Source organism: Crotalus tigris, unplaced genomic scaffold (assembly GCF_016545835.1).
Source record: "Crotalus tigris isolate CLP2741 ecotype Arizona unplaced genomic scaffold, ASM1654583v1 scf7180000017666.379230911805:20528666, whole genome shotgun sequence".
Lineage (NCBI taxonomy): Eukaryota > Metazoa > Chordata > Lepidosauria > Squamata > Viperidae > Crotalus > Crotalus tigris.
Window position 1 is genome coordinate 18,253,292 of NW_024096552.1, and position 12,957 is coordinate 18,266,248.

General features: G+C 34.8%; 1 protein-coding gene across 23 annotated transcripts in view; it reads left to right on the forward strand.

Moving 5' to 3' along the window:
- LRRFIP2 (LRR binding FLII interacting protein 2) overlaps positions 1-12,957 on the forward strand; it is a 101,102-nt gene that overhangs the window by 25,843 nt on the left and 62,302 nt on the right. For all 23 annotated transcript variants that reach the window (XM_039336865.1, XM_039336864.1, XM_039336869.1 and 20 more), the window contains exons 2-3: positions 11,021-11,169; positions 12,683-12,769. In XM_039336865.1, coding sequence (XP_039192799.1) covers positions 11,080-11,169; positions 12,683-12,769 — 177 coding nt within the window. In that variant the 5' untranslated portion in view covers positions 11,021-11,079. The remainder of the gene's footprint in view (positions 1-11,020; positions 11,170-12,682; positions 12,770-12,957) is intronic.

Below are 12,957 nucleotides of genomic sequence, written 5' to 3' on the forward strand. Positions count from 1 at the left end.
AAGATCCCTGCTCCATGTTAACATGGTTTCTTTTACCTGTTCCTCATACATTGCCTGATCTAACAAAAAATGATATAGTTTTTTAATCATTTTGTCCTTGGTTCCTAATAATATTTTGTCCAGCCCTGTTGGCTCTATTTTTATGCCTAACTCTTTTTTATCTTTCCAATACCTTGCTTGTAGTTGAAGATATACCCACCATTCTAATTCTATCCCTTCGTCTTGAAGGGTTTTCCTGGATTTCAATCCCCCTTTCTTATCTAGTACATTTTTATATGTTATAATTTCCCTAATTGTATAAATTTTGGGTATATAGGCATTTCTGACATAGAGATCCAGTTGGGACTTGTATATAATTTGGTTGCCAAGTTTTAGCCCATACGTCAATTAGAGCTTGTCTGATATAATGCCTTCGAAAATATTTGTGTGTTTTATATTTCCGATCCCATAGCATAGCATGTCATTCTGCCTGTAAATTATAACCTTCCAAACATAATAGTCTTCTATTCTTCAATAATATCCAATCTCGCACCCATAATAATACTATGGCCTGATAATATTTTTCCAGGTCAGGGAGGCCAAGTCCACCCCTTTTCTTCGCATCCTGCAATAATTTTAATTTAATCCTTGGTTTTTTTCCTTGCCACTCTGATTAGTATCTCCAGGGATAGTATAAACAATAATGGCGATAACGAACAACCTTGCCTTGTACCTTTTTGAATTTGGAAGCTATCGGTTGTTTCTCCATTAATTATTACTTTTGCTGCCTGTTTAAAATAAACTGATTTGAACATATTTATAAAATTTTCCCCAAAGTCCATATACAACAATTGATTAAACATAAAATCCCATTTCACATTGTCGAATGCTTTTTGTGCATCGAGGAAAATTAAACCCATTTGCTTTTCATTATGTACCTCATAATACTCCAATACATCCAGAACAGTCCTGACATTGTTTCTTATATATCTTTTAGGTAAGAAGCCATTTTGATCCAAATGTATAAAATCTGCTACAAATCTTTCAAGTCTTGGGCCATTATGGCCATAAAAATCTTATAATCCAAGTTTAATAATGAGATGGGTCTATAGTTCTTAATATGCGTCAAGTCCGAATCTTCCTTAGGAATCAGGGTGTTTTAGCCTTTATTAAGACCTCGTTAAATAATTCCAACAATATTGGGCTTAAAGATTCTTGTACAATTTTATACATTTCTACAGGTAAACCATCTGGCCCTGGGGCTTTGTTATTTTTTTGTTTCTTAATTGCCTCCAAGAATTCTAAAGGTGTTATCTCTTTGTTCAACAGATTTTTAAACTCTTCTGGCACTTTCGGTAAATCGGCTGTTTGTAAATATTTTAGAATATCATCATTATTTCTCCATTCTTCACCTTTGTATAAGTTCTTATAGAACTCATATGCCACTAATTTCATTCCTTCATTCTGGTGTACCATATCACCTTCTGCATTATAAAGTCTACTAATCCTCTGCTTATTATTATGTTTTTTTATTTTGTAGGCTAGCCATCTCCCCGGTTTATTAGCTTTTTCAAAAAAATTTTGTTTAGTACGTTTTATCTGCTGTCCTAATTCTTCCTTCCCAATGATATTCATCTTATGTTTAATTAGATCTATCTGTTGCTTCAAATCACATCTTTGTGGTTCCTTTTGTAAATTTTCCTCAGCTCTACTTAGTTTTTCTTCTAAATTTCTTTGTCATTGTGTTTTAATTTTGTTTTCCATGGCCATATAAGAAATCGCAACCCCTCTCATATAAGCTTTGGCTGTATCCCATAAATTTTGGCAATTCGTATCTTCCTTTTTATTTGTCTAAAAAAACAGGTCCATTTGTTCTTCCAATTTCAATGTGAATTCTTTATGTTTTAGAATTGCTCTTTTCAGGGTCCATCTCATTCTTTTTTGCCCTTTCCATCTGATTCTAATTGGGTTGTGGTCAGCCCAGGAGTTCGTATTAATTACAATATCCTCTATCTCCAAATTTAAATCTGCTGACATCCATACCATATCAATTCTGGACCATGATTGGTGGCGTCCTGAGTAGTATGTAAACTGTTTTTTCCCTAAATTCCTCTCTCTCCAGGTATCCTGAATATTAAGCTCTTCTACCATTTTTAGGAATGTATCAGGTAATGTTCCTTTAGTTTTTTTCCTACTCTTTCCACATTTATAGTCTAGGTGTCTATCCACGATTACATTATAGTCTCCCATTATACAAATGTTGTCGTAGTTTTTTGTAGAATTGTTTCTGCCCCTCATTCGGGGCATAAATTCCCAATAGGGTAATTTTTGTTTTATTTAGGGTTACTTCTATTATTAGGATTCTACCCTCTTCATCTTTATAAATTAGATTTGCCAAAATTTCCTGTTTAATATATGCTACAATTCCTTCTTGTATTGTGAAAGTGCTGTGGACATGTTTCCCAATTTAGGGCAATTTAATAGATATTGATATTGTTTTTTTATATGAACTTATTGTAGCATAATTATATCTAAGTTCATCTTATTGAGTTTGTTTAGGAATTTTTTCTTTTTTATTGGAGAGTTGAGACCATTAGCATTGATGGATATGGATTCAACACTTTCCCCCCCCTCTTTATCTGTATTTGGATCTCGTTATTATTGTCAGTCTAGACTCTTGAGTTTGTAAATCTTTTTCTCTTTCCACTAACGATCTTGTCAGTCTAGCCCAGTGTTTCTCAACCTTGACAATTTTAAGGCATGTGGACTTCAACTCCCAGAATTCCACAGCCAGCATTGGTGGCTGTGGAATTCTGGGAGTTGAAGTCCACATGCCTTAAAATTGTCAAGGTTGAAAAACACTGGTCTAGCCTCTTTAATTTCTTTAAGTCTATTCTCATCATGTTTCCCTTCATTTTCTCCCATTATCAATATCCTCTCTAATCTCAACTCCCTTACCTTTAGGTTGTATTTCCTTTCCTTCAGTGACCTGGGTTAGTTAGTATCTCTCCTTCCTCTCTTATCTCTCTTTCAACTAGGTCTTCCTCACTGCCAAATTTTTTTCTATAAAATTCCTCTGCTTTATCTATTGAGTCTAAACGGAACTTTTTCTCCTGCCAGGTGACCAGGATCCCTTCTGGAGACAACCATCTAAAATTAATATTTTTTCTCGTCAATTTAAAAGTTATTTGTTGACTCCTCAAGTCTCTAACTCTTCTAGGTACTTGTTTAAGTACAGTCAGTTGTCTACCTCAGTACTCCAATGAATCATCTCTGGCCCTGAATAATATTTCGTCTCTGATCGATTTCTTAACAACTCTAACGTGTACTTCTCTGGGGAGATTATGTCGTCTTGCATAGTTCGTGTGAATTCTGTAAATCTCATCTATCTCGCTAGCCATCTCTTCTCTGCTGGACCCCAGAGCCCACGCTAGTATATCTGTCATTATTACTGGTAAATCTTCACTTTTCATCTCACAGACATTTTGGAACCGTAAGTAATGAGCAGCCTTCTCAAGTTCCAGGGAAATTACTGTTGATTCTAATTCTTTGTTAGCCTGAACTAACCTCTCGTTCATTTCATCTACTCTCTGCTCTTCTTTACCCATCCTTAGTATATAGAGAAATAAATTAGATATTGTATTGTATAGAAAATATATATATATGTATATATAGAGGTTAAGAATTATATGTATGAAGAGGAACACATTGTTAGAAATATTTATACTGGAATGTTACGCTATGTCCATTTTTGTTTTAACTGTATTATAAATAAAAAGTTAAAAAAAAAGAAGCACATTAAGGTCCTGGAGTGGCCTAGCCAGTCTCCACAACTTAATCCCATAGAAAATCTGTGGAGAAAGCTGAAAGGTTCGAGCTGCCAAACATCAGCCTCAAACCTTAATGACTTAGATAGAATCTGCAAGGAGGAGTGGGACAAAATCCCTCCTGAGATGTGTGTAAACCTGGTGGCCAACTACAAGAAACGTCTGACCTCTGTGATTGCCAACAAGGGTTTTATCACCAAGTCATATTTTGCGAAGGGGTGAAATACTTATTTCACTCATTAAAATGCAAATCAATTTATAACTTTATTGGAATATGTTTTTCTGGATTTTTTGTTATTATTCTGTCTCTCACTATTAAAATAAACCTTCCATTAAAATTATAGACTGAGCAAATATACAAAAATATACAAAATCAGCAGGAGATCAAATCATTTTTTCACTCACTGTAATTGCCATCTTTCTTTAAAATGTTTGTGAGTTCATATTGAGCTCAAAAGCCCTAAGGTTAACAAAGTTGACAGAACAGAGCACCCAGATATATCTAGATTTTGATACAATTTTCTCTTATCACCTGATAGGGTTATTTAAGTCAGCCTGTTAAGGAATCCCATGCCCATCTCATGAGTTGTTAAGTTCAAGACAAGCAGACTTTTTAATTCTTTGTAATTATTTGTAATTCCCCTCTCTACATTTGAAATATAGTTCATCTCCAAGGTTCCTTTGGCGTTTTTCTCCTTCTATTTTTCAGGACTTTTAAATGTATTTTATTTCATCATGCTATTGATTTTATAGGTCCTGAGTATGCAATATAATTAGATTTATTGATTGTTATGTTATTTAAAATTACTCCTTATTGTCTTTATAGATCAACAAACAAAATGGCTTCCAAACTTTTGATATATCCAAGTTAGTTTGGCAACAGTTGAGGGAGAGTCATCATACAACACTGGAGGTCTTTAAGAAGAGACTGGACAGCCATTTGTCTGAAATGGTATAGGGTTTCCTGCCTGAGCAGTGGGTTGGACTAGATAACCTCCAAGGTCCCTTCCAACTTTTTATTATTATTATCGATCATCGCACAGTCAGCCAGATGTTCAGACTGGATTTGGCATTTTGTCTATCTATCGAGTCCTTACCCAGGACCTGGGATAGGCAGATGTGGATGTTTGATGGTATTACAGATATCGTCGCAGGATGGAAGCAGTTCCTAATAAGGCCGCCTTTTGTAATTGACTAATAGCGAATTTGTCAATGCCAATGGTGTTCAAGTGGTGCTCCAGTTGTTTTGGGATTGCACCAAGGAGCCTATGACTATTGGTACTACCCTTGCTTGCTTTTGCCACAGTCTTTCTATTTCTATTTGTAGGTCTTTGTATTTTGTTATCTTCTCCAGTTCTTTCTCTTCTATTCTGCTATCTCCAGGCACTGCCACGTCCACTATCCAGACTTTTTTGTCTTTCTTATCGACAATTGTTAAGTCTGGGGTGTTATGTTGCAGGTGCTTGTCTGTTTGAATTCTGAAGTCCCAGAGCAGTTTAATTTTATCATTTTCTATGACTTTCTCTATTTTATGATCCCACCAGTTTTTGCTTACAGGCAAATGATATTTTTTGCAGATCTTCCAATGCACCATTGTTGCTACTTTGTCATGCCGCTGCTTGTAATCAGTCTGTGCAATCTTCTTGCAACAGCTTACCAAGTGGTCCACTGTTTCTTCAGCTTCTTTGCATAGGCGGCACTTACTGTCTGTTGCTGTCTTCTCAATTTTGACTTTGTATGCATTTGTCCTTAAGGCTTGGTCTTGTGCAGCCAGAATTAGTCCCTCGGTCTCTTTCTTCAATTTTCCTGCTCTTAGCCATTGCCAGGTTTTATTATTATCTGCTTTCCCAGCTATTTTTTTCATGTATTGGCCATGTAGTGCTTTGTCTTCCCATGCCTCTATTCTGTTCTTCATTTGGTCTTTCTTGTAGGCCAGTTTGGTCTCTCCAGTAGTTAGTAAGCCTTCCTGATATACTAATTTCAGGGCATCTTCATCCTTGTTCTTCAGATATTGTTGTTGTTGTTGTTATTATTATTATTATTATTATTATGATGGGGGAAATATAAGAATGCTGATTATATAAAGTACTAAAGCCAAAACTAAGCAATAATATGAAGTAAGAAATTATAAGTATATCAGATTAGAGGACCAAATAAAAACAGTTTGACAACCACAAAAATTTAATAATTTTAATTTACAAGTATAAATTTTAGGTAACTTTAATTTACAGGTTATAATTTTAATTTCGAGATAGTCCTTAAGCTGTGACTACAGTTCGGGCTGGAGTCTTGGTTGTTGAACAAAGCAGTCATTAAATGAGATGTCATGTGGCCACTTTGCTCAGTGACCACAATCACAGGATTCCCAGTTGTGAGCAGTCTCATGGGTCTAAGTGGATGAAATCTATTGTAAGGAACACAGGGATGCCTTGGCATTGGGAGGTCCTGTGCATATTATAGAGCTCACTGGCACACGGAAACCTGCCATGCCCAGGAGGCCTTGACCTGTTCTCTACCCCACTGTACCTGAGAGGTCTGAAAATACTTTTTTTTTTTTTCAAATTAAATGCTATCAAATCAAATCCCCGGGTTAAGTAAAAGCAAACTAACTTGGTGGTAGAAAAGCATAAGATAGAATAGATTTAACAAAAGAAAGAATGTGATAATCTTACAGAAAAGGTTTTCTCACTTGTTTCCACCAGCTTTTCTCATTTTATGATGGGAAGTAAGGAAAATTGTTCATTATAGGGATTCAGTATAATAGTTATATTGATGATCTTTAAGGCATCTTGTTCCCAGATCATTTAAGCAATTAAAGGTCATAATCATATAAACACATACTATATTTAGTAATAAAGTATCTGCAATAAAAGTGGCAGAGAAGAGTAAATGCATGGTTTTTTTAAAAAAAAACCCCAATATTCTAATTATAAATGTGGTTCTTCCATAAGCTCAAAGCCCACCTCAGGTTTTGTACACTGTTTTGAAGGTAGCTAGGACCAAGATCAAGTCTTAGAAGATATAATGAGTGAGAGGAAAGCCTTAAGACTTTGTGCAGCTTGAAGCACTAATTTTGCTCCTTAACCCCCTTCAAAATGGAAAAAAAATGCAAGTGAACTTTTAACTTTACCAACTCTGGGGTTCTACAGGAATGATTCTGGTATCTTGAACTTTTTCACTTTTACCCTTAAGTATCTGCATCAAGGTCCAGATCTTACTGCTTTTGGGGGCAGGGGGGAAGAAATGGGAAATCTACCGTACTGATGGATTGTCAGTTGGATGCTGCAAGTCAGTAGTAACTGAAAGGCAAAATTACATGCAAGTACAAGCCACTTTAGTGATTAAATTGTTGGACTAGAAATTAGAATCATGAGAAACTAAAATCAAACTAGAACCATAATTAAGTAACGCAAGCCTACATGGTAACAATTTGTACATATAAAAGCATGTAAATAACTGTTTTCGTGGTTTTTAAAAACTATTTGTGCTTTAGGAAAAAAAGATATGCCCTTTTTATTTATAGTAAATTTCAAGTAGACACTTCAATATATTGCAGGCATTTGATATATTCTATTTTGGCACAGGCATAAAGCAGATAGAAATACATGAGATTCTGAATGATATGCTAGGGCTATTAATTTATTTATAATTTTTAAATTTATTTAATTATAAAACTGTAATCTCTTCCCCATGGAATAGGAGTTCAAAGGTTTCTCACAGAGAATTTTTCAGATGAAAATAATTTGTTTTAGTGATTTATAAACTGTATTTAGAGGTGAGTGAGCCTGGAAGAAATCTGCGTTTATATACTTTTTATATCCACTTTTTCTGCAAATAATGATTTTCAGTTCCTGATCTTAAGAATATTGAAGCAGTATATCTTGTTTCAGTGTTTGAATGGTTAAACTCAGAAGTGCAAGAATTTGCAGAATTTATTTATAGTTTTTAACTTTAAATAATCTTTTCATTGCATGATAGTTGTTTAGCTCTTCATTTTTTAAATTTTCCCTATTGGAATGAATGCCTTTCCTCTGCTCATTCATGTAATGAAATAAATGCTAAGAATATTTATTGATTGTAAAATGAATTACTATATCATTGCACTGATGCTGAATCATCCACTGTAGCAGAATTGAGCACAACAATGTAGAAATAAGAGATTGTATTTGCCTCAAAGAAAGATGCCTCTGAACTTAAGAAGATCTAAAAAAAATAAAGCTAGAAGAAAAAAAATAGGCAATGACAACAATCCTATGCAGTGCCAATTTTTTTTTATGTTGGCAACTTAATGTTTCAAATTCTGAATGAAACTATTCTAAAGATGTCCAGTGCATAAATTGGTACATGCTTGTATGTGTGTACAGTATGAATATTGTATATGTATGATGTTTGCAAATCATGTCTGCCATGGGCAACATTATGAAAGAAGATGGAGCTAGGACTAAAAATAAATACATACTAATGAATTAATAAGTACAAATTGAAATGTTAATAGGATAAGATGTCCCATTGCTGTTCATTTGCAAATATCAAGCATTCTTATACACTGAAACACTAGACTCACAAATACATTGTTTCTTTTGAGCAGAAATATAAAAAAATAAAAATAAAAATGAGATGAATAATGGAAAAAATAGATGAAACAATGGAAAGTAGGAAACAAAACTGGATGGAGAAAACAGGAAAAAAAATGAATTAAGTCACTTTTCCTTAATGGAAAACTTTTAAAAGAGATGTATATGAAGTATTTCTCTTCAAAGCTTTAAAGAATTATTTATTTGCAAAGCTTATATATGCATGCATGCACCACTTCTTGGTGGTCTCTTGGGAAACATCTATGTGTGAATGTTTGAACAGCCACACAAGCCTGGCAAAGAATATACTATTTCAGTGGTTTGAAAAGTGGGGCTTCATCTTCTGTAATCTGCTTCGTGAAGCTCATCTCTCAATCGCTTTGCATAGACTTACTATTGAGGACTTATCTTATTTCAAGCTTTCAAATAGTCCTTTCCAGACAACTAAAGAATTTCAGGCTCTTCTCCAGGATTTTCATGCTTTGCAACATCGATATCAAGAGGCATTTCCATTTCACCTTCTCCCTTTACATGCAGATTGTTTGTGAAAACAATATAGTACTTTAAGTAGATGTTAATATGTTTCAGAAATGATGTTCATATTGCTGTTCTTCTTTTGACGTGGTTATGGCATTCATTTACTATGGTATAGATAGATAGACTCAGTTCAGTTGTGTTTACTGTTTCTTAATGAAATTCAAGAAGGAATTATAAATTCTCAGATAGCTTCTGTTGTGCTATATTCAACTGTCCAACATTTCCTCAAAACACATGAAAATGGGATTTCATTTTTTTAAATTTAAGTGCTGTTAAAAAGTAAGAGATAGTATATATGCTTTTAGTATATAGGATGTAACTTAGATTGAATTGTAAGTCAACAACTGTTTCATGGAAAAACACGTACAGGACACAACCTGCAAGTTGTGCCAAGTTAGATTGGTAATACTATTTTTAGGCATGTGCTTTACAATCATTTTGACTTAGAAAGACTTTTAAATCATAGAGATTCATCTCAAATATCTTAGGTTATTTGATAAATTGTGTAATTTAACCATGCCCACTTGTTAACATCTCCCTCTAAATTTCTTTGAGAATGAAATTTAAAATTCGTTTTAAAATTATCATTAGTATCCTTTGTGAATGGAAACATGCCTTGTAATTTAAAGAAAATATCAATCATAAATTCTCATAATGAATAGGCTTTTTAGTAAGATGAAGAAATTAACTTTGAATGATAGAGCAGCTAGGGCCCAGCATTTCTCAGGGTACAGATATTGGTTATGTCAGTAATCAAAGGCTTGGCTTCAGGGCCATGAAGGTCTGGTCAAAGTATCCATTTTAATGTGGGAAAAGCAAGAGGAAGAAGAAATAGATTTAAATTAACAGAGCAATCAGCTATTCAGTATGACTTTGTTCTAATTTGCAGTAAATGTTCTTATATAACCATTCAGCATAGAAGTTTTTAGAGTCAGGTTTGAATCCTAGTATCACATATAAAAGGTATAAAATTTGGAAACAGAGTTACAGAGATTGTATTGGGAAGCAAAGCAAATCATTCCATTTTGGGTCATGTGGCATGATCCCAGGAGTGATTGCAATTCAGTATGGATGCTTGGAAAATGGCAGCCACTTCTGGGATTACACCACACAGTCCAACAATTGAACAGCCTATTCTTCTTCCCTAACCGAAGCTCTGAAAATCTTTGAAAGGTTGTTGCGTGATGAATGACACAGGATGAGGAGAAGAGTGTGGAGCCTGATAAGGTGGGAAGCCAGTCCAAGGCCAGCAGGGAGCTGATAAAAGATTAGGGGGGAAGATAGGTAGGGGCGCTGCAGCATTCCTATAGTCAGGTGTAAAGAAAAATGATCACAGATACTACAATCATAACTTTGGGATTGGTTCTAAGTAGCTTTTAGTGAGTCCACTGTAATTTTGAATGGTTGCTAAACAATCCGTTATAAGTTAAGGATTTACCTGTATTATTTCTTGCTGCTAATTGTGACCATCATAAAGAGATTAAATGGTATGTATTGATTACATAAGCATATTACAGTAGTTTATCTTTACATTTTCGTCTTAAAATGATAGGGCTTCTTTTCAAAGAATTTTTCTTTATTTCTGTATGATACATTATCTCATATTCTCTAGTCAAATTGTGTTGGTAATTCATTTTAATTCCTATATCAATAATTATTTCATACATTTAATAAAATGTTTAGATGGCATTGCGGATAAATATTTGGGGCATTGGCCTATTGACCTAAAATAAATACTGTCAATAAAATTTAAGAGAATATAAATATTACGGCAGAAAAGCTTAAAAATATAAGGATTTTTTTAAAAACAAGGTAGGAACAGTTGATAAGGCAAAATTCAGAACATAGTTTTACTAAAATAATTAAAATGCAGGGGATAATTCTGTTAAACTGCATGGTATACAAAATGTTTAGATTGTTTAGAAAACAAATTTTGCAAAATAAATGTGTGGTTCCTAAAATGTGTATTTAGTTTTGAAAATAAATTATGAAATACTATTCACCACTGTGAACAATCTCAGGAAATTGTTGAAAAAATGTTTTCAAGCTATAGGCACATGTATATCATAAAAGTAATAACGTGATACTTTTTCTTTGTTTCAGATTTAGGCTCTTGGATTTAAGACAATACTGTGAGAAACTATCTGAGATTATATATAAGCATGGGGACTCCTGGCTCAGGAAGGAAAAGAACTCCAATGAAAGACAGATTTTCTGCAGAAGATGAAGCCCTAGGTCATATTGCTAGAGAGGTTGGTAAATTTGTTCAAACCTAAGTGTATAATGTGGGAATCGGTATGTTATTACAGTATAGGTAATTATTCTTACTTGAATTAAGTTCAAGAACTTATGCAATAGTATATTCAGAAAACATACTGTAACCTTTATTGGCTTGCTAAGTAATTCAAACATAGAAATCTTTGCTCTCCTAATGATGTGACTGTGGACTGCTCATCTAGTGCAAAGTTTCAAGTAGCTATTGTATGAGACATTTAGCAAATCTGCACAATGGTATCTACTAGTTAGAGTTAAACAAAGAAAGAACTTATGGCTTATTAGTGGAATAACTAATCCGTGTGTGTGTGTGTATGAGCAACTAAGTATGAGACTAGTGTTATGCAAAGAAATGTAAAACACCTTTCTTTCTTATTTAATTATTAGTTTGTTTATTTATTTATTTATAAAATTTATTTGCTGCCCATCTTACCATAGGGCAGACAGCCCGCGAAGTGGTTTCATGTGGCCCGCGAAGCCATCCTGGAAACAGTGAGGGAATGCCCCCGCTGCCATGGCCCTGGCTGGCCGGGAGCCAATGTACAATTTTGTGGTGGCCATCTATGCTGAAACACATTCAGTCATAGTTCCATAAGCCAATGGGCCAATTCCAGAGGGGTGAGATGACCCTCAAGTAACCTGGAGCCATGGCATGAAGTGCTCTAAAGGTGATCACCAACCCCTTGAATTGCACCCAGAAGCAGATGGTAACCAATGCAGCTCATGGAGCAGTGGTGTTACAGGGACCATTCTTGGGAGACCCAAAATTACCCACTGCTACATTCTGCACCAACTGTAGCATCTGATTGCTCTTCAAGGGTAATTCCATGTAGAGTGCATTACAGTAGTCCAGTCATGAAATGACTAGGGACTGAATAACTGAGTGCAGGGAATCCTGATCCAAGAAAAGCCATAACTGGCACACAACATGAAGTTGTGCGAAGGCTCTCGTAGCCACAATTGTCACCTGTTCTTCGAACAAGAATCATGAGTCCAGAAGAAGCCCCAAGTTGCATACTGGGACAGCGCCATCCTACGCAGAGTCAAAGATGACAAAGTCCCACATCCTGGAGCCCTGTGGATTCAAAGCCATTCGGTCTTACCAGGGTTCAGTTGAAGCCTGTTGTTCCTCATCCAGGCCCCTAAAAACTCCAGGCACTGTGAAAGGGCAGTCACAGCATCACTTGGATCACCAAAAATGGAAATATAGAGTTGGGTGTCATCAGCATGCAGTATATACAATATGATGTCAATTTCTTAACAGTTAATGTTATCATCATCTATCTTTACCACAAAATCTAAGCCTATTATTGAAAGATAGATAGATATTTTGTATTGTTATTTTAAGATTTTTCATTCTTCTTGTCTTCCTCCCTTTTAATATTAACTTTTTTTCTATAATCCGAAAATAGTTGTGGAAAAGTTGATTTTGTACTGCATTTTGGTGATGTTGGATTTTTTAATTACATCTAAGTATTTTCAATATAACAGGCAGAGGCACGCCTTGCAGCCAAACGTGCAGCCCGAGCAGAAGCAAGGGATATACGCATGAGGGAATTGGAACGCCAACAAAAAGAGGTATGTACCATCAGAAAAAAATATTACTATCTTAAATTAACAGACTTCTTTTTTTGTAAAGCAATATAGAAAGCATTTAAAAGAAAATATTATTACTAGATATATTCTTCAACCTTTGGCTATAATGGAGCCTGCCCTCGCAAATGGGGATGATCATTAAGTGAGACAGCTTCACTTGACAACCCCCA